Genomic DNA, 26,823 nt, shown 5'->3' on the forward strand with positions numbered 1-26,823 from the left:
TTATCAGGTCAGATTTATTAGAATCTTCCTGGCAAGAACGTGCCTTTTATAATGAAATTGGCAAGAATTAAATATATATATATATATATTTTAAGTACTTTATTAAAGTATTAATATGATTATTCTTCAACAAATGTAAGAAAATCATTCTGAATCATTAAAAAATAAATAAAATAAAAATACATATTAAGTACCTGTAATATAATACTTTATCGAGTTTCTATTAATTAATCAATTAATAATCAATCCCAGTTTTAAAATACATTGCCAGTTTTGTAGTTTTAAAACCAATCGCATTTGTGGTTTTATTCATTCCGAAGAATATCTTGTTAGGTTTTTTTTATTACATATTTTTTAAAGTCATTGTCATAAGCTTGTTGATTTTTAATTGCAATTGTGATTACTTCTAATGGTCAGGACTCAGGAGTAACACGTCATTACAATTGGTCTATTTGGAATGGTGCACCTTCAAAAACCATCATACACGTTGGTATTTACAATAAATAGTCATATGCTAGTGAAACGGTGGGGGTCACGACTCACTCCTGGACTGCAGGGCCCCGTGCAGCAACCACTCGCGTCCGCCAGGCTGCTGGCAACGCTCCAGAAGCTTCTCCAGCTGCTTAGCCTGCTCCGGCAGCTGCTCCTCTTGGAGAATTGCGGATATTTCCTGCAACACGGCGTGCCGCATTAAGTTGTCCTCATCCTCGGCAATGTGACGTCTCACGCAGGCCACTAGCTCCTCCAGGTGCTCGTCCACGGCACCGGGGAAAAGCTGCTCCATGGCGGCGGCCAGGTTGAACAGGTACTCGCGATTGGGGCCACTGGGCCCAGCCGAGCAAAAGATTTGCTTGGCGATGCAGGGCACTTGCCACACATCTCCGGCATAGGAGTCGTTCGCCTGTGTGGCGACGTACATGATCACCTGGATGGGTTCTACGCCGCCAGCGGCAGTAGTTGGGTATCCATGAAACTCCAGGCTGCACCTCTCATAGCCATTCTTCTCCCGGTAATCCAGATGATCGAGCACGGCTCCCTTCTGACTGGCCGCAATGCGATATGCAACGCCGTAGACGCGGTCCCGGCCGGAATCACCCGGCAGCAGAGTGACCACGCGGCCAGGACGCTCGGGAATTCCGCGGTGATCGATGCTGTGCTGGTAAAAACGACGTTTGTAGCCCCCAACAAAGCCGCGCCGACGGTCTATGTATGGGAAATCGGCCTTCCACACCAAGGACCCGTAGCCAAAGATCCAAACATCCGCATCCGTGGCCGCCGGCGGCTCCAATTGATTGCTGGCCTCGGCATCGAAGCTCCGCAGCATGGAGAAACCCGTGGATTTATCTTGTTCCTTGGTCTTACATCCGTTTCCCTTGGCCGCCAGAAGGACATCCGCAAAGAGTTCGTTGTAGATGTCACCGGGCATCTGCTCCGATCCCGAGCCGGCGCCTCTCAATCCCTGTAGATAGCCCAACATCAGCAACGGCGCTCCGTTTGCCAAATAAAATAATTATTACAAATTATTAGTTTAGCTTGGCAGTTTATCGATAAGTAAGAAACAGCTTCAAAGTTATCGCTGTCAGCTGTTAGGAGCTTACAGGGTTGCCAGAGTGCTTGGTCGGTATTTCGAAATGTAGATAAAAAAATGGTTGATGATTTAAATAAAGTTTTATTCCAATGCAGTCATGTTTTCATAATAAAGTTCGATATTCGTGTTTTTTTTGAAACAATATAATAAGTTTTCTGGAAAATGCAAGTCTTGAGTCCTTGAAAGTAGAAAACAGCATGTAATAAAATGTACATAAAAATGTATGTTTTATAAACATTAAACTGTCTCGCACTGCTTGTTTTTTTTATCAGAACCAACAGAAAGGCTGACAGCCCTGGGTTCTGTTAAGCGAACAGCTGTTTGTCGCTATCTCCATCCCGCTCGCTCTTTCAGCGCTGCCACAGCAACAACAAACGAAGGCGTAAACAATCCGATTTTGAATTGGAATTACTTGAGAAATAACACCCTGGAAAGGAAACCACACGACCCCCAGCAAAATGTCTGGCAAGGACGATCGATCCAAGGAGTAAGTGCAACGTAATAGCAACCGACTGTTTGACGATTCGAATCGAACTGTATTTCGTTTGCAGTAAGCGCAGGAACATGAAGCAGTACAATCATCATCACAAAAAGGATCAAGGACGATCCACCACATCGTCGGGATCTCCGCCGCCCACCTCGCGTCGCAGCATGGTGGATGTGGCGGATTCCAGCGACGAGCCAAGGTTTCCCAGGCGTGGCAACTGGCAATCCGGAGGATCGGGTCGCTCCCTGTTGACGCCGCAAAGGAACAGGGATCTGCTGGACACTCTGCCCAGTGACACCGATGATGTGGAGCATATGGGCCTGGACGGTGCGCCCATCGATGAGAATGCCCGCGCCCAATTGCGGGCAGGTGACTTCCAGCAGTTGGCCCAGTTTCCCAGTCTCGGCGGCGGTCACTTCACCTTCGGTTCGGAACGCGAGTGGGCCAACGTGGCCGAGGGCCAAACAAAGCTGCACACCAAGGCGGCCAGTGGTTACTTCACCCTGAACCTAACCCGCCTCAATGCAGGCCTGCAAACGATTCCGTTTTACAAGCGAATGGATTATCCAGCTGGCATGTTCACCCGGGCGCAGATCGTCGCCCAGGAGGAGGCCGCCGAGCGTGCCGAGGCTGTTTACCAGCAGCGCATCCTAAAGGATTCCAATGGTGGCTCCAAATCACGAGCTGCTTCTGCTAAATCCAATCAGGAGGCGGCAGCTCCACCACCAGCGGAGAAACCGGCAACAGCTGAACCCGATGAACTCGACGAGCTTCTGGCCATGACCAATACACAACTCGATATGGGTTCCGGCATTGGACCCATCACAATGCCCATGCCCATGCCGATGGTGCAACCGGCCACGCCTTCCTCGGCAGCCAGCAAAAACGAAGTGGAGCAGTGGCTGGATTCCGTATTGGACGAGTGAGCTGGCATCTAAAGATGTAATTAGATTAGGGTAATTCTCGGATTGATTCCAGAGCATTTTGAACTATGCTACGCTTACATGAGATATTAAAATCACCCGCTTGCCTTTGAAGAGTATATATATTGTCACTTGTGTGACTTAATAGTTTTCCAACAACTCCAAATCAAATGCTATAGCTTATTCACATTATAAATTAAATCACTGAATGCTTAGTCTAAAAGCAAGCTACATGTGTTTTCTATAAGGGGGAAACTAAAAAGTAATACGATATTTCCCAACTTCATAAGGCAAAATCTTAGGACATTTTATTTCATGAAATAATATGAGAAAAGGTCGGCCAAGAACTGTGAATTTTATTTTACAAGTGCAAAAATTAAAGCAATTCAATAAATATCTTGTACTAGTATTGTTAACTTAATTTGTATTAAACTACTTTGTCCGCTTACTAATTGTATATTACAGTTACAGCAGAGCTCTTTGATAAAAATGATAAAAAAAAACCGTATAAATCGACAAGTGAAAAAATAAGCAGATCAATTTAAATTGCAATTAAGTTTTATTTCGATTTTTTTTCAACAATTCCACTTCGGCAAACGTTAACGTATTAATGGAAATTGTTTACTATTGTGAGAACAACGTGGATTTATTTGTATGGTCAATTTTCATTCCTGTTGCTCTGCCATGTCGAGAGTAGAGCGTTTATTTCTTGGTGACATTTAACCAAGTGACCATGCAGAAGCTGCATTAGCTCGCAAACGGCCTCCAGAAGCACGAGTCGCTCGCCCAGGTGTCCCAAATCCTCACTCTCAACCATTTGGGGACGCATTTCCTCAACGATGACGATTAGCCAGCGAACCAAAATGGCTGCGTCCTCCTTGGAGAATTGCATCAATTCTTCCGGCACACCGGTCTCCTGGCAAAACTGCTGGCTGTGGCCACCCAGTGGTCCGACAACCAGAAGGCTGGACACCAAACGAACCACCAGATGCAGGGCATGCATATAAGATTGCAGATAAATCCGAGGATTCACTACCGCGGCCACGAGGAGCAGCGTCCCAGATGCACGCAACCGGTGCGAGTCCAGGCCCAAGTTCGAGAGGCGATCCAACATGGCCCAGAGCAGACAGTTTCCAATCACGCGGGCCATCGTGCTCAACGGACTGGCCACTCGGCAGCCATGGATTACGTTGAGCATTGTGCCCGAATTGTTGGCATCCAGAAGGTCCAACATATGCACGCATATCTGATGGATCTGTTACGATGGCATACAGAGGAAAATATGATTAGAAAAGCTCTTAATTCTCAATTAAATTTATTTCAGATGGAATATTTTGAAATTTCTATAAGAAAAACATTTTTTTTTTGTTCTTCCAACTTAATGTCTTTTTGTCTTACTTCTTTAAAATAATTTAATTTTTCCGGATGTACGTTTAAAATATTAAAGAACTTTATTCAATAGTTATTCACCGTTGCCACTGCCATTTTCATCATTCTCGTTTTCAGTACTTTAAGAAAGTTTTTGAGCATATTAAAACCCATTTTATTTATTTTAATAGAAAATTAATTGATAGTTATAATAAACCAGAAAGTAATTATTTTTCTTTTACATTTTAGTATTTTAATTATTTTTTATTAAATTTTGGTTTTAATGGTTTCCAAATGTTTTATTTTTTAAAATTTAAATTTTTTGGAAAATTGCTTTGTTTTTAAAGTTTTTAAAGTTATATTGGGAACCTACATGTGTTTCCTCGGCGCAGGCTAGGTAATCGAAGCAGCTTTGCAGGAAGAGTGTCCTCTTGACCAGGGTACCTGCCATATCCTCGTGATGGAGTAAATATACCATCATTCCGGTCACATAAACCGATGCCAATTGCTCAGCTCCGAATTCGATAGCTTCCTGGTTTAGCAGCTCATTGAATCCTGCAATAATCTGAGGGAAAATGGAATGCCAAAAATTCTTAAATATATCTCACCTCCAGAACGTTGTTGGTTCCATAGATAAAATAGCATTGATCGCGAATGACAGAGTGGCCCAAGGTCTGACGCAGTTCCTCCAAACTGAATCCCTGGGGTCGCACAATAGGACTCGCGGACGATTCCTCCAACTGTTCCGAGCACAAACTAGAAAGGGGAGTATAACTTAGGGGGCAGGAAGAAGACGCCTTCAAGGATTCCCCTTCCCATCGCCTGCAAATTAGTGACTGAAAGATGTGTGCAAATGGCCAACGCTATTTTAATGAGCTCCCCAACATTTTGACATGTTTGCAACCGCACTTGGCTCCCAGCAGAACAAGACAAATACAGTGGACCCAAGAAAAAAACTTAAAAGTTAAATAACTGTTTAGTGCAGCTATGACATTTTCTAACCATGCCCACCACTTTTTTTAATTTATTTTTTAAGGGCTTATATTTTTCAAAAATGTGTTAAACATAAAAATATTCTGGTTTGAATGTCAATCGGTTTGAAATTGTATAACGAGTTAAAAGGTGTATGACATTTCATTATTGGACTAATATTTGTGTTAATAAAAAAACTGATATTTTAGCGAAGACTTGTATCTCTTTAATGAATCTTTTAAATTATATATTTATTGCAATTTATTTGCAATTTTTAATGGATCCTTACTGTAGTTTTTTGTGTGTGTGTGTGCCTGCTTGCATTTCTTTGTGTGTATTTGTGCTTGTCCTTGCGCTGTTTTCGAAAAGGCTGGCAAAATGCAAATGCACGCGCGATGTGCGCATTTTAGCATAAAAGTCACCTGGCCTCCGTTTCCGCCTGTTTTTCCTCCTTTTCCGCCTGCCACGCCCACTGCCGCTTGAAGTTCCTTGCGTACTTGGGGAAATATCTGCTCATTATGCATTCATATTTCGCAATTACTTGTACACACACACACACACACACACACACACAAAAGAACGGGCGGTAAAAAGCGCAAAAGGTGGAAGCGAGATGGTCATAACAGCAGCAAACCGTTAAGTTGCTGTCAACTTTGTGTGCGTGTCTCCTTCTCTTTTGCTTGGGTTTAGCTTTAGCTTTCCTTTCTTTCCTTTGGCCTTTTTATCGACTCTTTTTTTGCTCCCTATTTATTTTTTTTTTTTTTGGCCATATTTTGCACAGATTCCCATTGAAATTTCCATATTCACATTTTAATTATGCGTTGGCATGAAAAGATTAACAACTTTTTCAGTCAAGATACTGTGCATGTTGCTGTTCCCTTTGTTGCCTGTTCTGATTTTCTTTTTGCTTTTAATTATGCATATATACATACATATGTACATTTTTCATTTATAATAGCGCAATGGCAAGAGGTGGCCAAAATAACCTCTCTTTCTAGATGCAGTGTGGCTATAACTGTTGGCCAACATAACCTCAAGTTAGCTAAAAAAAAAAAAAGATGTTCTATCCGGTTGTTAAAAAAATTGTATGTCGGTAAGTTTTTCAATGCCTTACTAAGCCACTTATGCAAATACATAAGCTGCGGTTATCGATAACCATCTGATCCGTTCGGAATTAGCCCACAAATCTGCGGCGACAAGTGCAAAATCCCAAATTCCCCTTTGGCACTTCAATTAGCCGCGATAAAAGCGCTTAATTAGCGAGGGTTGCTCAGCCAGATGAAGGGAAAACGAGGTCCAGCCCAATTACAGTCGAACATCGCTAAATAACATTATCTTTCCGACAGTTGTCCATTAGATTTCGAATTAGCTAGTTCTAAAAAAAATTAAATTTTGAAACTTCTAAAAAAAATTATTAAATTAAATTATTAAATTTGCAAAAAATGTATTAAATTTAAGAATGTACTATGTTTCATCTAGCGTTTAAAATATATTTTACTGTAATCTGGAAATTGTGACAAGCAAATATATGCATTCATATTAATTGTACACTTCCTAACCTATCGTTATATGGAAGAATAACTGTGGTAATAAATACTAACAATCATATCGGGTTCACTTCGAAAGACGGTGATAATAATCAAGAACATTATGATGTTGACAAGTGGCGGCGGGCAGCTACCCTTTAATTTTTGGGGTGGGACCGACCTGATGAGACGCTTGTGTGCGGTGTTTGTAACCAATCTGTGCATTTTACGCCTAATTTAAGGCAAATTGTTGACATGAATATGTACACAAAGCCCACCCCACATTTCATTGCTCAACACTTTCCAAACCCACCCCCTCCCTTCATTCACTTATTTTCCATTTTTTTCGGCCTTTGAGGCCGCAGGGCCTGACAAAAGCCAACAGATTTTCTTGTCATTATGCGCTGATTTGTGCAGTTTTGAAAGGGAATCGGGTTTTGGGTTTCAGAATTGGGCTCGGATTTGGGATCTACCACCACCATCACCCCCCAATCATCTCCTATAGGCGGTTTACTTTTTGTTTGCTAATGAAGTTGATGTTTACACAAACGCCGAATATGAGGTATGCAAATGATAGCCAGAGTGCAAGTGAAATCAGGCCCCATCCACCCACAAGTTATGACGAGTCTGGGAAATTCAAGAAGTTGTTGATAAGAATATGAGATGATTGAGTTGATTTTAAGGGAATTTCAAATAATCATTTGATATCATACATTTTTGGGTCTAGACTGGGAAATTGAAGAAGTTTATGATAAGTATATGAGATAATTGTGTTGATTTTAAGAGAACTTCTAGTAATCATTTGTCTTTTAAAAAATGTGAGCACGATAGAATTTCAAATATTTCTAATTTATATTTTTTTAAACAGATACGATTTCGAAAAACTATTTAAAACTGACTTTTTAAAAGTGTTTTGTTAGATTGTTGGAAATTTTTAAAAATAAACACATTTTGAAGAGTGTTTTCGTTGTAACTGGGCCAACACAAGATATATAGCCATAAGCTAGCTACCTATACTTTCTATTCCTAGTCAATTTGAAAAATAAATTTTAATTCCCTTGCAGATGGTATTATAATTTCAGTCAGAAGTTTGCAACGCTGTGAAGGACCGACCCTATAAAGTATCATTTTTGTTTTTCGAGATATAGTTTTGGTTTAATATTTAAGAATTACGTTTTAAACTTCATTTAGTTTAAGTTATTTTTAAAGTTTCAGTTTCAGTTCAAATTTCGAGTATTATTTCTTATAAATTTCATTCTTTAAAATTTTTTTTTTTTAACTTGATAAATTAACTGGGTGGCTTCTAGTCGGGAAACTATAACGGGTATATAATAGATTGGGAGGTCTTTTTTCACAAAAACAAAACTTGCTACTTTAAAGAATATCTTTCATAATGAACATCATTATATTATATAACTGTCTTTATAAGATTTTTAGTCAAGTAAGGTTCTGTGCTGTTTTATAAGTGCAAGCATATAAAATTTTTAGTTTGGCAAACAAAGCTTTCGACTTCGTTTTGTTTGTTACATTATCCAAATTATTAAAATAAGCTAAAAAAATGATAAGGTATTGGTGAATATCTTAGTTTATGACAGTAAGTATACATTTATTTAATATGACACTTATTTTATTGCACTCACTGATTCATTGTTCGCTTGTCCAACAGATAGCAACTGATCGGCGGATCCAGGCCCAAACTTTCCCGTGGACTTTTGTCCAAGACCCAACCTGTTTGGCCCGGCTTGAGTTCGAAACAGTGAACGATCCCATCGCATGTTCGATGGCCACACAATGGGACACAATGGGGCACAATGCGGCAATTAGGGATAAAGATGCCAGATAGCGATGTGGATAAGGACGAATAAACAAGTGTGGCACGGCCCGAGGCACAAACACAATTTGTGACAATTTTCCAACCGGATAATGACAAACATTTTAATCACAAAATGAAACTGGAAGCAGGAACCACCACCAATGGGTGTAGCAATAGCAGTAGCAGTAGCTGTAGCAGTAGCAGTAGCTGTAGCAGTATTACCCACAAATTTTCACACAATATGGCAAACATCTCCGAGCCGTTTCGTCCTTCGTGGTGCTCGCCCCTTCCCCTCAACCGGAAGTCAAGTGTGTCGAGTCCTCTGTGTCCTGCCCATCCACGATGACATAATCGCCCCTCATCACAATCATTATGTCGAGTTGCTGCTGCGGTTGCCCGGATTTCACTCCCTTTTTTTATTCCTGCCCTCCGGTCGGGCCACAGCGGGCACAAATTTAAATCGAAATTGGGATATAATGCGATGGAGTAACTTTCAGTTCCTCCCCTATATACATATAGCTAAAGTCAAGTGCTTACTGACGCATCTTCATCATTTCAAAAATATCTTATGCGTCCAAAAATAATCTAGTCGAATTTTTGCAGATCTTAAGATGAAATTTAAACAGGGTTAGGCTTCTCATTTCCATTTTTTAATGTTGAGAATGTTTTTAAGAGTACATCTACCTAGTATCATAGGTACATGGATGTTTAATTATAGCTTAAAATAAATTAAGAAATGTATATTTTAAATTCCATTTTAAGTATGGAAAAGTTCTTTCATATATTCCATTTAGTCCTAAGAATACTTAAATGATTTTATTTATGTAGAGATTTTTTAAACAAAGATACATAACTATTCTTATTTTAAGTACGAAAGCTATTTTGATGTCCTTTAATTTGTGAAACAAACAAACTTTACCTTGCGTTTAATGTTGAAATGGTTTTGAGCATTAAGTAAATTGGCGCTGAAAAGTATAATACATTTTTTTGCATTGCAATTTCCGACATACATATGACTTTCGCTTGTTGTTTTTTAGAGCAGCAAATAATGCCAACTAGTTTTATATTTTTCAGCCTGGATGCACGCAAAAGCCAAGCACTAACTTTCCCTTCTTTCTGCGCAAGTACTTCGCTTTTCCAATGTTGTGCAAAGTTGGCAAATGCCGAGAGCTTAATGCAATTAATAACTCATTAAATAAATACAAATCAAAGTGGTTGGCCAGCTCAAAGGAAACGAGGCGGTGAAAGAGGAGCCTTTGTGCACAAAGGATGGCTGCGTAAAATGTACCAATTAAAAATGCAATTCAGAACTCAATGGCTGCGCAAATGAACCGCATGAATGTGAGAATTTGCGAAAAGATGTGAAAGAGCCAGAAAATGTGAATCTATCTGCTGCAAGTGGCTGCTCCGTCTGAATGATGGGGGTTAGCTGCATTTTATTCATTAAATTACATTCACATTTCATAGACAATTTCATGGCAGCGCTTACTCGCTTTATTCGCCATCCCTTTCCCTTTCCATTTCTCTTTCCATTTCCATTTCCATTTGCTTTTGCATTTCCATTTTCTATTCTGCCATTTTTCTGTATTTTTGCCCGCTCTTCTTTGGCTTCTCCGTTTGTTTCCGGCGGATCCCTTCAAGTGTCTTTTTAATTAGCGTTCTGTGCCGCTCTACACCACTCGAAAACTACTCTGCCCGCCAGATTTCCCCCCTCTGCTCGTCTGCCCCTATGTCCTTCTATATCCTTCACGGTCTATCCCTCTCCCTCTGGCCCCTGGCCCTCTCTCGCTCTATCGCTCGTTAACTCACTCACCGCAGATTCAATTTGTGGCTAAACATTCCTCCTCCTTTTTGTGTAGCGAGCTAAATGGGCATGAAAATATAACTGTAACTACAGATGGACCTCTGTAAGGTGAATTACGATAACTTGCGCTGGCAACCATAATATATACAAGTCTATATTTGCACAACAAAACTTGGAACTTTCTGTCAACTCATTTGTTGACTGTCTAAATACCTCTGTCAGTCATAAACTCGTAGGGTGATCAAAATTTTAAAAATTGTAAGATACACAGTTTCATGTTGATATAGGATGAATGGTTGATTGTCGCTTGTGAATTGTTTCCAATTGTTAGTTAGTTAATGATGGTTGACTGTTGATTTTAGCTTGTGGATTTTCGATTGTTAAATATTTATTATTTAATCTTTAAAATGTTGATTTTTGAATATTACAGTATCCCAACTAAATCGTTCATTGCATGTTTGTTTTAAGTTTAAGCTAGGGAATGTTGACTGTATATGACGTTGCCGTGTCCTCAGTGGCCGCCTCTGCTGCCCCGACGCACTGTTGCCATCCCTTTTTGGCGCACGCCCCCGCTCATGCGCGCTCTGCGCTCCGTTGGCCCGTTATAATTGCAGGCAAAGTTGTTGCTTGTTTTCCGGTTGGCTGCTCTATCCTTATCCTTGCTCTATCTTTCTCTATCTTTCTCTTTCTGTCTCTCTCTATGCCTCTTTCTCTTTTAGCCCCATGCAAATAATATGTATGAATCGAGATCGAGTGGGGGTCTACATACATATATACACATAGAGGAGATATCCTGCCGGTGGGTGGGCATATGTCGCGGGTTATTTGCTATATAGCGACAAATTGATAACGTTTTGTGCGATTCGCTCAAGTTGATTTTCAAGCATGACTCACAGCTCAGCGATTGCAGATGGGCGAGCGGCATTTAACCGTTACGGTGCGTTATGTTCATATGTACATTCCTTTGTGCATTTCTAAATACCATATGGATATGTTGAACATCCACTCATCGATTTCTTAGACTGACCGATAAGTTTAATTTTATTAAACGGTAAATTAAACAGAACTTATAAGTTTTATGTTCCAAATGAGGATTTAATCAATAGTGTCTTTTCAGAGTAATTTAACAGAAATTACTTTATAGCAAGACGATTACGTGTACTTTTGAATTAAAAACATTTATCGATAAGCAAATAAAACCGATAAATCGATCGGAATATTTACTAAATTCTGATTGTATTAAGCCCCCACCCAAGTAAAAATTTAGCGTGCAATTAAATGTTTATTCTGGCAAAAAAAAAAATATTTCTCCACAGAGTGCGACGAAAAAAAAAATTTTGGTTGTTGTATATTACAATTAATTCGACTAAGCTTAGTTTATGATTATATAGTTAAGTACGTATATTAATATAATCGGGTACGTTTGGTAAATATGAGCTCATCGCTGCTATTTCAATATATCATCCCGATCGGTTATTGCACAAGAACGGTTTTATTTATACGTATTATGTATGTACATAGGCAACTGGGAGGGGGAGTGGGCGTGGCTCCTACATTGGACATCCGTGAACATAGCCGACGTTCCGGAAAATGGCTGCCGCCGCTGCGGAAGTGAGAAAATTGCACGGATTGCTGGCAGCCGCCGCTGCAGCAGCAGCAGCACTAAACGAACTGCTCAATCCGCTGGGACAGCAGCCCAATCCGCCCGCTCCGCCGCCGTCTTGCACCACAAAGTCCTTTTCCATGGTCGCCTGATGACGCAGCTGCTCCAGGCGCAGTTGGTTCTGTCGCTTCCACTTGGTCCTGCCAAATAAAAAGCAAATTGTTCGGTTAGTTTACGTTTCCATATTGATACGATCGATCATTGCTTAATTGAAACCATATTTTATAAAAAAAAAACACAAACAAAGTTCAACGGTTTTAAAAGGCCTTTAAACTTCAACAGTCAACATTGCGTATAAGTGATAAACTTCGGCTGGCCGAAAAGTTTGCTTCCTTACTTGTTACTATTTGTTGGCTTCGGGCGGATTAAGACTTATGACTTATATTATTGTTCAAAAATTTGTAAAGCAGACAATATTACTATTAATTTTTGTAATTAAATTATTAAAAGCGTTATTTGGCTAATGGTTGCTTAGGTTGATATTCATTTCTGCCATAAGAGGTTTCCGATCGGGACTCACCTTCGGTTCTGGTACCAGGTCTTGACCTGCGTCTCGGACAGATTGAGCGTTTCGGCCACATCGCTGCGATCGGCCACGCTCAGGTATTTCTGGCAGCGGAACTTGCGCTCCAGGTAGGCGAGCTGGGCGTGGGTGAAGGCGGTGCGGCGGCGTCTCGGCTTCCGGCCGCTCTTGCTCATCTGCAGTTTGTGCTCCGCATATCCACCGCTGCCTGGTGCGCCGCCCGATCCCGGTCCACTGCCGCCATTGGGATCCCCGCCACTGGCTGCCGCTGCCAAGAGACCAGCGGCCACACCCGCCGCCGCCGCCGCTGCTGCTGTCAGTCCGCTGGGGACTCCTCCACCGACTCCACCGCCTCCACCGCCACCGCCTCCTCCTCCCCTTCCTCCTCCCGAACCGGATCCGGATTCTGGGCCCCGTGCGGCCGATAAACAAGACTCCACACTGGAGTCATCGTGGTGGGTGAATCTGCGATGGTGGTGCGGCAGCAGCAAATCCTGCTGGCAACCAGGTGCCGTCGAATCCGGCGTGGATCGATCCTCGATGTCTATATCCGACTCATCATTGGATAGATCAAGTTCTAAATTTGAAAAACAAATTTAAAGAATACAGTAAAAGCTGATCATAAAATTCAAATTTTGTTTATTTTGTTTGTTTATCGATCTATATAAATTGTTATTAATTTTCATTTTACATTTTGATATTAAAAGGTATATCTCATGCTGAATACAGTTATGGCACAAATAATACAAATTGAAATATGTTATTTTTGAAATATGTGTCTTTTTTTCTGCAGTATATATATTGTTAGTAAGCAAAAACATCATTAACTGCTTTCTACACAAGAACAACTTCTCAAGTTCTTTGAATGATAAGGGGAATACAGACGAGAAGGGTGGAAAAAGCTTTTAAAAATGAGAATATATACAAATACATTTTAAGAGATTCAATGCCATTGATTGACCACTTTTGGGGATTTTAATAGAGTGAAGAGTAATGTCAAGTGGGTGGTGAAATAAAGACACTAGCATTAAGACACTGTTGCCTGCTTTTAGGTGCAGCGTGGCGTCGTTAATGCGTCGTGTTTCGACCCGTTCGTCCTGTTACTGCATCCTCTTCTTCCTCTTCTGGAACGCGTGCAGCCACTTCCGGTCGAGGAGTGACCCGGGAAACTCATTACCGCACCACACGGATGTGGCAATAGACAACGCATCGAATAAAATCGAATGGGCGAACCAAGTGGGCGTTGGTCCATTAAGATGACAGGGCGGCGAATCGGATGAGTTGCAATTTGCAGCAATCAACGTGTTATTTATATCCGCCCCACATATCCTGTTCCCATTCCAGGACCCCGTCCTTCGCAAATGGAAATGGAAATGCAAATCCAAGCCCAATTCGGACTTCCAATCGGACGCTGCGGGCTGCCTGATTAAATTCACGTGTCGTCGAGCTCTCAATTGTTTCCTATTGGAATTTACATCGTCTGCCTCATATTGCACTCAGCGAAATTTAAATATAAGATCGTTTTTCATCGTTTTGTACTCTCCATTATGTATAACACATCATAAATGGTAAATTCTTTTGTCAAACTTTTCTTCTAAGTTAAACAAAATGTAATTGATATGTTTTAATTGATTTTCTTGTCAGTTTATTCTTTAGACAAATGTTAAGTTAAAAAGTTAGGGAGATTTAAATATCATTAAAATATTTAAAAGATCTTTAAAATTGCACTACAAAGGGTTGCTGCCATTTCTAATAGGATCTTTTTAATTTTAAAATAAATTAATTTATATTTATTATAATTTCAATACAAAAGTTATTTTTATAACATCAAAATTCAAAACCAACGAATTTGTATGTGAAAAATTGCAGTTCAAATATGCATAACAAGAACAATTTTTTTTTGTATAGCCTTAACATATTTGAATAAGGATTTTTTTTCAGTGGAAAATACTCAAGTCTTGGGCAGAGCATCATCTCGATTTACGATTCTCCGAACCTGAGCGTCCGCCGCAGGCGCTCACGTGTGTCCGCTCAGCAAGGATTCTTTTTTTTTTTTTTTTGCTTCATACTTTCCGCCCACTTTTCGAGTTCAGTTGGCGGGCGGAAATAATTTTTATATTTGTGTAATTTAACCCCAAATGGGTTTTGACTTCTGATTCTATTTATAGCGATTTGCGCAGACAGGACGTAAGGGTAGATGGTGTGGATATATGAAAGGTTATTCAATTACGCGTGTGTGTGTGTGTGTGTGTGTGTGTGTGGATATCCCGGGGAGCGTCTCGAGTGAGTTCTTACTTTTTCCTCGAAAAGTCACGTCGTATCAATTTGCGGCACAATTGCCATTTAATAGGCACTTGAACTGTGAGACACATATAAAAAGAAAGAACGTAGAGATAGACGGAAAAATCGGTGAAGGATTCGCGAGATATATACTCGCATGTGCCGGCAATTTAGGCTGGATTAGGGATGGCATATGTACATATGTTAGTCCCAGAAATTTACACTTAAAATAGGACTCATCCTAAAATTCTGAAAACTTTTTGACAAAAGCAACTTTTCTTATATAAAATAAAAAATATATAGTTGTACGCAATTATACTTCTTACATAATTTTAATCTTTAATTTGTAAATAATCAACTGAATATTGTTCAATAAAACAAAAATTGAAAATAAAGAAATAACAATTTTGTGAACCATTTTTTTGATTTCAGAAAAAATGTATTTAAAAAGCGGAAATGGTTTCTAGAAAATTGAAAATAGTTAATTAATGTCTTAGTGGCTCAAGGTACCAATTTTAATTTAAAAAATACATTATTAAAAAGGCGATTTAAAAGTTTTTCTCAAACAAATAATTCCATAAAACCATGTTCACTATTTATTATCTGTGATCTCTCCCATTGAGTTCAAGGAAAAATCAAAGCTCGGAAAACACTTGCAGTAAAAGTTTCACTTTCTTCGTCTAACTGACAGCAATTAGGCTCTAAATAGTTGTAATTGTTGAGCTAAACTTTATTTAATGTCATGCATAATTAGAAGAGAACACATGACCAACTCATGCAGTTGGCCCAAACCAAAAACAAAGCATAAGTAAGCGGGCACCTGAGGCGGTACACTCGGCAACAAGTTATTTACACAATGAGCTAAATAAAATAATTCTGGGTTTTGAAATTTTTTGCTAAATTAGCATTTCTTTCTATTTATTTTGAAAAGTTGTAAGTTAACTATGCAACATTTTCAATATAAAGATATATCCTGTATATGCAATATATAACAGTTAAACCTTTCAAAAGCAATGTCTTAAGACATTCTAAAATTGTTACGTTTTGAATTTTAGAAATATTAAGTTTTAATTTAATATCAGTCGTTTCCATATTACTTAAATACTTTTGTTTCTTTATACTTTGTTTTTTTTGGCAATCCAAGTTGAATTAAAATTATTTTGTTGAAGCTTTGAGTTTTCTGTGTACTTGTGCGTGGGTGCGAAAGCGTTTGTCATTGCTGGGTTTTCAGTTAGAATCTCAGTCCCATTTCCATCCCCCAGATGTTTTCCCTTTCGGTTTCTGCTCCCCTGGCTAAAAACAATTAAAGTGTTCGTACGTGACAAATTGCTTGAGCGCAGGTTACGAACAAAGCTGTGTCAAAAGCAACAAAAATAATATTAACTGCAGCCCACACAGAAAACATTTATTTAACTTAAGCTTTGGTATTTGAAAAGCTAAAAAAAAATTAATAATATTTTGCATATGTTCAAAAGAATGTAAAGTTCTAAATTCTAAATCCCTAAATTAATTATTTAATTTTTTATACCATTTTATATAAGTAAAAAATTAAAAAAAAAAAAACAAACAAATATTAATGTAATATGTTTGTCATAAGGCATGGTTTAAGCTAAAGCGAACTGCTTTTCTTTTCTGCAAGCAAGCAGTGCACAATTAAATTACTGCCCAAAGCGCTTGTTTTTGTTGTTTCAACTCTGCCCATCTCATTCGCTCCCTCTTCCCTCTCCCTTGCTCTGCTAAAAGTTTTGTTGGCGATAATTGAGCGAAGTGTGAGATTTAAATGCCACAGGCTGCCACAAAAAAAGGGGTGGGAGAATTGGGGGCGGGAGATGTCGAGAGTGAACATGGCAATTTGTCAGCGGTTTTAGCCGAAAAACCACCGACACCCAACAATAAACATCAAAGAAGGGGAGTGAAAAACAAAGAGCAAGCTAATTGGCCAACAAAGCCGTTTAGTATATACGGAAGGTTAGATTATGTTTGTTGGCATGTCGGATCCATTTCAATATTTTACCAATGAGAGTGAAACTTTTTCTAAATTAACGAGTACAGATTTAAAAAAGCAATATTGTTGGCCTTTATTATTTTCTTAATGATTAACACTTTATTTTATTTTTTTTTATTTTATTTTTCGTAAAATGTTAGGCATCAATTTGGTTCGGTTTTTAATATCCAGATTTTTATTCCATAATATAACTGAGAATTCCGATATACTTGTGTGTTGGTTCTAAAAATTATCCAAATCTTTAATCATTTAATTTATAATAGCTAAAATTGTATGTGAAGGCATGACTGCTTTTATTTTACAAACAAATCGGCAACGTCATTAAGTTTAGGAAAACATTAAAATTTAATTACTTTTTTTTTGTTTTATTCAATTTAAATATTTCCAAACCTCTCAAGAGGTGTTATATTCAAAATGATTTTAGAAGGATCTGATTTACTCATTTCAGTGATGCTGGATACTAAATAACTTTTTTGGAATTAAAGTTAAAACGAATACTTAATTTTTTTAAATGAGTACATATCGTCAAATATTTTCTTTTTCACTATTTAGAAATATGTCCTGAAACTTACCTGAGTCCGTTTGTCGTCGATTGATCAAATCGCCAAGAAGATCACGTATTAAAAAAGATTTCGAACTCTGCATTTTAATGGATTTGCTTTACTTTGCTTTAATATAAATAGCAAACTATTTTAGTCCAGATTTTTCGGCAGCTGCTCCATTTTAAACATGTTGCACTTGACACTCTTTTTAACAAAAACAAAAATCAGTAAGTCCTTGTGTTTATTTTGTTGTATGAATTGTTTTTTTTTTTTTTTATTTTTAGTTAATTTAAATGGTTTTTCGTTTTTATGCTTATAATATTTTCCGTCGGCAGTGGTGGGCAAATTCAGTGATTATCTTCTTCGGCTCGTAATCAAATTTTCCAGGACGAAGCACACACACACACAGATTTATATAAACGGCAGAAGTAACTGTAACTGAACCGCTAAGCGCCGAGTCAAATGAACAACTGAAATGCGAAACGCCGAACGTTTATTAATCCTTTTAGCGAACATCGCCAGGATTCACCCCCTCACACGAACATACACACACGCACACACACTAACACAAACACACACACACACGCATGGAGAAAGGCAAGTGAATTACGCGGATTTGTTGCTGTAAACGGGACAGTTTAGCGCCCACGTCGACGTCGGCAGAGGAAAAATGCAAAAAAATGTTGCTACAAAAAGGAAACTTTCGCAATGGCCGCTGCCATTTAACCGTTATTTAATCAGTTGCCTTAGACGTAGCACCATCATGCCATCCCACTTGCACACAGACTTCCGCTGTCCCGTTAGCCATTTTGTTTACCGTCAGTCGCCAGGAGAGCAGGGAGCATCATCTATTTGTCTCCCTCTTGGCACAGGGCTGCCGCCTCGCCATTGGCTGTCATTGGTTTATTTTTTGCATTCCACCCCAAATGTCCTACTAAATGAAAAGCAACCCTTAAAGCTTTCGTTACTCCGCCAGTCGTTCAAAACCTCTGATAGTCGCTGGTATTACGGTCTATGAATCGGACCAAATTCGCAGGTTAAAAGTTCAAACACCAGAAACCGTCGCAACCGAACGGACATATCGAATCGCCGTCGGTAAGTTGACAGTTGTTAATTAAATCTAAACAAATTTGAACGCTTTAAAATCATTCGAAAATTTAGTGGAGCACAATATTTGAATAGAGCAATAGATAAACAAAGCCTTTTTGTTATTATTTTTACATATTTGTGTAAAAATATTTGGAGTGCCCATTAGCAAAAATAAAAGTTGTAACCAAGTTAATTAAATATGTTGCATACCTAAAAAGGGACTTGCCTAGATTCATATGTAGTATTAAAAATATATCGTTAAAATGTTTACCGCTTAAAAGCATTAAGCATATACAAATTTTGTTTAGTTTTCGATATGCTGATTTTCAAACCTTTGACAGACACGAATTGATCGACATTAATCATGATTTTTAATGCTTTGTATCTGTATTTTCAGTGATTGCATGCATATTTAAAACAAATGCAGATCTACTATAAAGTATTGCTTAGGCAATATATTTCTATATTTTTACAATATTTTAGCGTCCAAATACGTGACGCATTTGTGATGCTTTAAATTACTGGGACTTTTCTACGACTAACTCTAATCCTATAGAATAGCTTTTTGTGATCTAAGTGGTCGAACGCTAGGAATGTGACTCTTAGTTTTGGGACTCTTTAATTAAATCTAAGGCACTTATAGCTGCGCCCAAGAGATGAATGGAACCGGTGACGAGCACCTCCAGTTGCCCGCCGTTGTCCGTTTGGGGAAATCGTCGTCGGATGGCGGTAAAGGCGTCGATTAGCGTTGCGTACACCTGGCCCACATCCTTTTGCTGTTGCTTTTCGCAGAGGTGACTCCATGCCTCGGCAATGGCCCGCGCCCGTTTCAATTGCAATTCGGCACTAAAGCGAACCATCACCTGGCTGGGAGCATTTGGCGTGGAGGTGGCCAAATTGGGCACAAAGCAGATCATGTCGAAGGCACAGGTCCGATTTAAAAGGTCCAGCAGGGGCTCGAAACCGGATTCACCAGTGCGATTGAAGATTAGGATCTTTGGATTTACACTGCAAAAGAAAAGGAATCAAAATGACTTAAGGTTATATTTCTATAAATTTTAAAAAATAATTAAAACCTAAAATATTTCAGCTTGTCACCTTTCCTAATCCTTTTTTTTTTTTTTTTGTACATTGCTGTTTAGAATGTAGTTCTGCTTTGAAGTTCAAGTTTATCTTAAATTAACTTGTTTACTACAGACTTTTCCAGCCAGTTGGCTTTGAGCTTTATTTGTAAATTACTTTACTACACATTTATTACTTTTCGGCTGTAAGCAAGTCTCAGCCTTGAGTTTTTCTTAAAACCTTGTTAACATTGTTTGCTTGGATTTTGGATATAATAGATCATTACAATAAGCTCGGAGAAAAAACGACAAGCAAGCGGTTATTTTTTAATGGATAATCAAAAAAAAAATACTAAGAAATATTTAATAACGGGTACAATAATATAACTTTTGTAGGGAAAACAAAATTGTCAAATTTAAATTTAAGTTTTAGTTTCTTTAAAGTTTGTTGTATTTGCATTATTGTAGGGTGTAATAATGAACAATTGTAGTAGCTAAAATCATAATGAAAGATTTTTATTTTTCTCAGAATGAATTAGATAGTTTTAGCTGAGGTAAAAAATCAAAATAACCCTAAATTGATAACAACTTTTAAAGTTAAGCCGACTTGAGCGACTGACTAAGCAATATCTACTTAGGATCCTTAAAGGACCCCTACTTACCTGTCCCGCACGCTCTTTTCGAACCATTCCGTGCACACCGCCATGCTCTCCAGGGTGTGAGCTCCGTCCAGATGGAGCCGCAATCCCTGCCACTCGACCAACTGACACCGACCTGGCCAGTGGGCGCTGGTTAGTCCGTGCAACAGTTGCGGATCCATCCTGATCTCATTGGCAGCATGCTCCTGTCGCAGGGGCTCCCTGGCCTGCGACAGCCAATCTCCGGCCAGCTGAATGGCCAGAGATCCATTCAGTCGAATCACATCGGTGAAGGTCTCCCAAATCGGAGCGTACGTATCCGATCGGAGGAAGTATTCCTCGGTGGGTGGAACCTCGAAGAGGATGGCGCCCTGCTCCTTCGCCCGCTGGCGGATCACCTGCAGACACTCCGGCTGACTGACATGGGTGAAGACATGCGAACCGGGCTTGATGATGCCCGCCTTCTGCCAGGCGATCTCGGGCAGTGTGCGACCCAATAGCTCCGTGTGCTCCAGTCCCAGCGATGTGATGCCCACTGTGCGCACATTTCTCACGATATTCGTGCAATCGTGCTCACCGCCGATGCCCACCTCCAAAACGACCACATCCACCTGCTCGGCGACGAATACATGAAATCCCAGGATGGTCAGGAACTTGAAGTAGGCGGGCATATCGTGCTCGTACTCTCGCAGATCCCACAGTCGATTGTAGACCTTCCAGAACTGCTCCGTGAACTTCGCCTTGGCCAACAGCTGGCCGTCGATGCGGATCCGCTCGTTGGTGGACAGGATGTGCGGGGAACTGAAGAATCCCGTGCGGACGCCTTGATGACGCAGCAGGGATTCGGTCAAGGCGCAGGTTGAGCCCTAAAATAACAAAGTATAAATAAATTATTAAACATTTTAACGCTCTTGAGACATACAAATAATAGTGAGTTAAATCAAGTTTTCACAAAAAAATTAAAATATTTGTTTGCCAAAAGTTATAACCCCGATTTTCCATTGAAAAGTCATTCCAAGAAGATCTGATATGGCAAAATGCCATACCAATAAAACTAATGGTCCAATAATGAAATGTGATACCTCGTTGAGCTCAAAATAAATGTCTTAATAGCTTTCAACTAGTTGAGAAATAAAAAGAATTTTTTTTGATAATAAATATATAGAAATACTTGTAAAAATGAAATATGTAAACAAAAATAAATAAAAACATTAAGAGTGTTTGCTGGGAACATAATATTCAATAAATAAAAAAAATCATGGGGAAATTACACATTTTTTAGAGTATTTTCAAACAAGGAAATATCAATATACATATATACTTATTAATAGATTGATATGAAAGCATTTTTTTTGTAGCGTTCCCACCAATGGAAATCCATTAAAGGAATTAAGTGCGAAATTATCAGAATTGGATTTTATCTGATTACACATACATATTACTTATCTGTGGACGTGTCTTAGAACAGTACAAAAACGTGCAAATAAAAAGTAAATAAGTCAAAGCTCAATTTACGACCAAGCGAAATTCGAAACAAGAAATAACTGGAAAGTAAACAAAATGCAGGTACTTAGACGTGATGATACTTCTTAACCATAAAACTGCATTTTACTGTCAACAAGACTATTCGCCCTTATGTAGTTTCTTTAAACAGGAAATTAAATTATATTACATATGTTAGATTTGGTGAATTTGCATAGACATAGATAGTAATGATGGGATACATTTTTTTTTTGTGAAATAACTACTATCAGTTAGTAAACAAAGCGCTTAATCGCAGTTGTTGCTAACTATAAGCTATGTTTTATCAGCATGAATTTGTCAAGCAGCCTTGAAATGTGTGATATAAAATATGTTCGACTAAGTTAAAAACAAAAAGGTATTAAAAGGATATTTTTCACCCAACACTGAATATACCCAAATGGTTATCATATAAAGGGTATCAAAAACACCAACAGATCCATTAATAAAATGAATATCAAATTGGAAGTCAAACAAATCTTATCAGCAAGTGAGCGATTAGCGACCACGCCAAGAGAGCGAGTTTTCTGATTGGATGAGAGAGACAGAGAGCAAAGCGAACTTAGAGAGCGATGCAGCAGTTGATTAGCCTATTTAGAAACCAGCTGATGTTGAATAACAAGTGGAGCATGAAGTAAAACTCAAAAACTAAACCAAAAAATAAAAGACCACAATTGTAAAGCAAACAGAACACGAAAACAGGTTAAAGATTGTCTGCTGACCTTGCCCTTGGTGCCGGCTACATGGATGAAGGACAACCGCTCGACGGTTTCAAGCGACAGACCGCTCCGCTCCAGATATTTAACGGTATCCGCTTTGGTATCAACACGACCATTTTTCATCGAATTCCTTATAGCTGCATCATTTGACTGCAGGGAGTTTAACCGATTTATGGCCTCCTGGAAATGGATAGAAAATTTAATTAATTATTGTTTTTATTTTTAAAGCTAAAGACAATCCCTTCGATTTTATATTTCCCATTTAATTACCAATTTCTATATTTATTGGACAAATAATATTTAGGTTGGCTTCTTTAATCACAGTCGGTCGCCAGAATGTATGCAATATGTTCTTTTAGTTTAGTTCTAAGTTCAAGTATTTCTTTTCTGTTATCATGATGTGAATTTTAAAAAACCAAAAGACCATTTTAATCAATGCTCGTTTTTCTATAGCTTTAAGAAATTTTGAAGCCCAAATTTGTACATCATAAGAACTTCTCTGGGAATGGCTTGTATTCATTTTAGATATATAATTAGTAACCAGATTTGGGTAAAACCGAATTGTTAACTTAAGGAAACATATTAGGCGAGATATAAAATCTATAGCAAATAACAAAATAATGCAAAATTGATGTTTTTTTGGGCAGCCAGATTTTATGTTGCCAAACTAAATCTATTTTGAATACTCGATCCAAAGTCGGGGTTTGTTTGTTTTGTAAATGAAAAATTGTTAACCATTTTAATGTACATAGTTCTGGGCATTTACTAGGACTTACCTCAAAAGCGGCATTCTCAGCTTTGCTGTTGTTGCTGCTACCATTACTTGTACTATGATTTCCATTAATGTTCTGTGAAGGGAGATTTAAGACGAGCTTGGCCAGGCTAGCACCTGAACCGGAAAATGATCCCGCCAGCTGATCTTTGGGCGCAGCCAATCGTACTCGGTCCATGCGTCGGGTGCTCACTGTACAGAGGGAGCTCACTGCACTGGAAGTGCTCAAGAGGTTAGCGATGTGGGCTAGCGATGTGGGCTTGCCAATGCGACGGACTAAGCGGCCCAGCTGACGAGCAGCCATATTTATAGAGCCGGAACGGGGACCGTCGTCCGACAATCGACTCTCCGGTCGCGGCTCTCGCAATTCCAATCACAGGTGCGTGAGCGGTATCTAATGACAAAAGAGACGACAAAAAAATTAGTAAATAAATGGCTTCAATTACAATAGAAACAGCGAGCAGACAGTCGGATATTCTAAAAGCGCGTGTGCGTGGCCTGTAAATTATACACTAGACCAATTGACCGATAAGATTTAATCAGTACATATGGTAATAAGTAAAAAACTTAATTGGTAATCCCAAGTGTATTCAAATATGGCGCCAGATAATGGATATCGATTGTGGGTACTGGATAAACAAGCTCGATAACAAGCCTATCGCACACACACGTGCTTAAAAAACGCACACACACTATTGCAGCAGCCCAAATAAACAATACTACGATTTCCTCACTTGCAATTGCAATAATCAAACTTTTCAATGATATTTACACTCACTGGATATGTAATTTCATTTATGGAAAATTTGTTTAGCAATAAAAACGAAATCAACGTAATCGGCAAAACACACACACAACAACACTGCATAACATGTGCCCGGCGAACAGCTGTTTTAGCGGCATAACTGTGCAGTTGGCTATTTCCAAATCAAATCTGGCTGCTACAAATGGCTTGGCTAATTTTGGTGTTCTGTTCACATACAATTTTTTGGTTTTAAATTCAACAATTTATGTTACTTATTTTTGTATTGCAGTTATTAAATATCTTTGTATCCGCTTTTTGCAATTAATAGTTTAATAAAAACGAATTTAAATAGTTTTCTTTAAGCCACCAATGTAGCTATATTTAGCTGTTTTCGATTGTTATTTTTTAGCTAACCCATGATAATTAGCAGTTGGCCAACACTGCCAAAATGTAAACAGTGGTAACACGCGGGTTCAGTTGAAATTGAAATGAATAGATGATGGCCGCGGAAACAACTGCGAAATCTAGGTAAAATGAGACTTCCAGCCAGAAATTAGAGCTCTAATAGACACTCGATTCTTTAGCAACATGCGCCTGGGAATGTGCGAGGTGTGTGCGGCGACTGAAGCACGCTACGCCTGTCCCAAATGCGAGGTGAAGACCTGCAGCCTGCCCTGCGTCCAGATCCACAAGAAGGAACTGACCTGCGATGGACAGCGGGATCGCACCAAATTCGTGCCCCTCAGCGAGATGACAGCCCGGGAATTCATGAGCGACTACTGCTTCCTGGAGGAGTGTACACGCTATGCGGAGAATCGTAAATCCGATCAGTGCAAGCGATTCACCAGCGATCAAAGAAATCTCCCAGTGCCGCAGCATCGAATGCAGACGGCGGCCAAGAAACGCAACATCCAATTGCGCCTGCAAGCGGCCAACTTTAGCCGGCACAAGGAGAACACCACGTATCTGAACTGGAAGCTGGGGCGCTTCTATTGGCGCGTTGAGTGGCTATTTGCCAACATTCCGCTCGAGGCAAATTCTGGGGATGTGGCACGTTTTGTGGACGCCCGCTGTGATGAGGAGCTTGTCCTGTCGGATCTGATCCTTAAGTACGTTGATCTACAGCAGGAAACGGCACGGAACTATCGCAAGCTGCTAGCCAACCATCAAACGGCTGGTATTGGCCAGCTCAGTTTTTGGCTTAAAGCCGAGGGCGTGCGTCGCAGCTCAACGAGATGTTACCCCCTGGAGGCGGCCAAAACGCTGGCCGAGAATCTATCGGGCAGGACCATCGTGGAGTTTCCCACCATCTTTATTACCTATGAACCTAAGCCACCAGGAGGACATGAAGCCATTGACAGCAGTAGGTTTCCCTTCGAAATTAGAAATATCTTTAAATTTATAACCTGCTGATATTCATTTATTTTAAATTAATATTCAACTAAGCTCATTAACATCATAAGTACGTTATTTCCTTTTTGCCAAATAGAAGATTAACAAAATTTACAATTTAAACTAACTATGATGATTTATGTTTCAAATCTACAACTTATAATGAATTAGATGTCTTTAATCAAAAAAGATTTCTAATGACTGGCATGGTAATCAATGGAAAATCCTTTTATTTTGAAAAAATTATCCCAGTTTATATGATCATTCTTGGATCAATATTTTAATTTAAGTAAATTCTTAAAAGATTTTATTTTAACAAAAGTTGGAATCAATATTGTAATCTTAAACATTTATTGCCATAAAGTAAAGAAACCGAAAGTGTAACCTATCTCATAAAGATATTTTAAACATTTTTAGGTGAAGAATTAGAGGAGGAAGAGGCGCCCATGAGCAAACCCAGCTCAACAGTCAAAGCAACCTCAATTGCAGAGGATTTGGATGAACCCCATGATGTCTACCATGATCTGGCTGCGGCCTTTGCTGGTGAGGATATCAGTGAACCTGAAGACGACGAGGAATTCGAGGCACTTTACAGAGAACAAATGGAATCGTAAAAAAAACGAACCGCACCTAAAGATAATAGGCAGATATATGTACATACGTCCAAAAATGACATAAGAGCAAGAAGCCATGGGCAAAGAGGCTAATAAGTCTGCCCAGAATTGGCCAGCGACAAAAAAATGCAAACAAATATGCTGAAAGGTCACGATGCCAGCCATAATCACTGTTCATTAAGCAAATAAAACTCTTCAATTGTATATTTTTACATAAATGTTGTGTATTTTCTCGTACGCATTTGATTTAGTTTTTATTTTAGGCTATTTAAACATTAAGAATTCATACCACACTTTCGTTTCGATCTAGTTCCATCATTGTCAACATCATCATATTACCAATCAATAATGATCATCATCACCATCATAATATTTGTATAATAAAGTAGTTTGAAAAATCATGTTACAGAGCTTGGGTTAATCGTAATTTGTGTACACATTTTGAGTACAGAGTTTGTGGTCAGTACACAGCAGTTTGTCTCTTTTTGGAGGATCTCTAGTTTAATTTTGATATACCAATTAGCATTTCGATTTGTACATAATACATATGTGTGCCAGTATATTCCTATATAATTTCATTATTTTACTTTCATTCCTTCTTCTATTCTTTGCTTCTTTTTTTTGTTTGTTTTGTTTTTGCCTGCACCAGTTTTTTTTTTCGTATATTAATAAAATTAAAAATTAAAGCATAAACAAACAAGTTCTAACAAATAAACATTTTCAAAATGCATTTTCAATTCAAACAAAAAGGTAAACAAATAGAGGAAAAACCATTTAA

General features: G+C 38.9%; 6 protein-coding genes across 7 annotated transcripts; 2 read left to right on the forward strand and 4 right to left on the reverse strand.

The window, feature by feature from the left end:
* Positions 1 to 271: 271 nt before the first annotated feature.
* Positions 272 to 1,556, reverse strand: LOC108137768 (putative glutathione-specific gamma-glutamylcyclotransferase 2). Its single transcript, XM_017259670.2, has one exon. It carries the CDS (start codon positions 1,475 to 1,477, stop codon positions 533 to 535), a length of 945 nt encoding a protein of 314 aa, XP_017115159.1. The 5' UTR covers positions 1,478 to 1,556; the 3' UTR covers positions 272 to 532.
* A 376-nt stretch (positions 1,557 to 1,932) lies between these two features.
* On the forward strand, positions 1,933 to 3,225 carry LOC108137765. Its single transcript, XM_017259668.2, has 2 exons — positions 1,933 to 2,075; positions 2,140 to 3,225. The coding sequence occupies exons 1-2, from the start codon at positions 2,047 to 2,049 to the stop codon at positions 2,999 to 3,001; spliced, it is 891 nt and encodes a 296-aa protein (XP_017115157.1). The 5' UTR covers positions 1,933 to 2,046; the 3' UTR covers positions 3,002 to 3,225.
* Positions 3,226 to 3,290: 65 nt separating this feature from the next.
* On the reverse strand, positions 3,291 to 8,519 carry LOC108137764. The gene is made up of 4 exons (XM_017259667.2): positions 8,505 to 8,519; positions 4,975 to 5,122; positions 4,740 to 4,931; positions 3,291 to 4,253 (listed from the first exon to the last, which is right to left on the reverse strand). The coding sequence occupies exons 1-4, from the start codon at positions 8,510 to 8,512 to the stop codon at positions 3,657 to 3,659; spliced, it is 945 nt and encodes a 314-aa protein (XP_017115156.1). The 5' UTR covers positions 8,513 to 8,519; the 3' UTR covers positions 3,291 to 3,656.
* Positions 8,520 to 11,814: 3,295 nt separating this feature from the next.
* On the reverse strand, positions 11,815 to 17,750 carry LOC108137618 (NK1 transcription factor-related protein 1). The gene is made up of 3 exons (XM_017259392.2): positions 17,525 to 17,750; positions 12,665 to 13,244; positions 11,815 to 12,284 (listed from the first exon to the last, which is right to left on the reverse strand). The coding sequence occupies exons 1-3, from the start codon at positions 17,595 to 17,597 to the stop codon at positions 12,032 to 12,034; spliced, it is 906 nt and encodes a 301-aa protein (XP_017114881.1). The 5' UTR covers positions 17,598 to 17,750; the 3' UTR covers positions 11,815 to 12,031.
* Positions 17,751 to 18,951: 1,201 nt separating this feature from the next.
* Positions 18,952 to 24,199, reverse strand: LOC108137706 (folylpolyglutamate synthase, mitochondrial). 2 transcript variants are annotated; one of them, XM_017259584.2, is made up of 5 exons: positions 24,073 to 24,199; positions 23,299 to 23,688; positions 22,526 to 22,702; positions 20,307 to 21,148; positions 18,952 to 19,591 (listed from the first exon to the last, which is right to left on the reverse strand). In XM_017259584.2, exons 2-5 carry the CDS (start codon positions 23,596 to 23,598, stop codon positions 19,186 to 19,188), a joined length of 1,725 nt encoding a protein of 574 aa, XP_017115073.1. In that variant the 5' UTR covers positions 23,599 to 23,688; positions 24,073 to 24,199; the 3' UTR covers positions 18,952 to 19,185. The 2 variants fall into 2 exon arrangements, with proteins under 2 accessions (XP_017115073.1, XP_041565062.1); XM_041709128.1 differs by lacking the exons at positions 22,526 to 22,702; positions 23,299 to 23,688; positions 24,073 to 24,199 and adding an exon at positions 21,205 to 21,313.
* Positions 23,762 to 26,263, forward strand: LOC108137707 (box C/D snoRNA protein 1). The gene is made up of 4 exons (XM_017259586.2): positions 23,762 to 23,845; positions 24,449 to 24,567; positions 24,624 to 25,402; positions 25,849 to 26,263. The coding sequence occupies exons 2-4, from the start codon at positions 24,536 to 24,538 to the stop codon at positions 26,043 to 26,045; spliced, it is 1,008 nt and encodes a 335-aa protein (XP_017115075.1). The 5' UTR covers positions 23,762 to 23,845; positions 24,449 to 24,535; the 3' UTR covers positions 26,046 to 26,263.
* Positions 26,264 to 26,823: the final 560 nt, after the last annotated feature.

This window comes from Drosophila elegans, unplaced genomic scaffold (assembly GCF_018152505.1).
Source record: "Drosophila elegans isolate 14027-0461.03 unplaced genomic scaffold, ASM1815250v1 contig_149, whole genome shotgun sequence".
NCBI lineage: Eukaryota > Metazoa > Arthropoda > Insecta > Diptera > Drosophilidae > Drosophila > Drosophila elegans.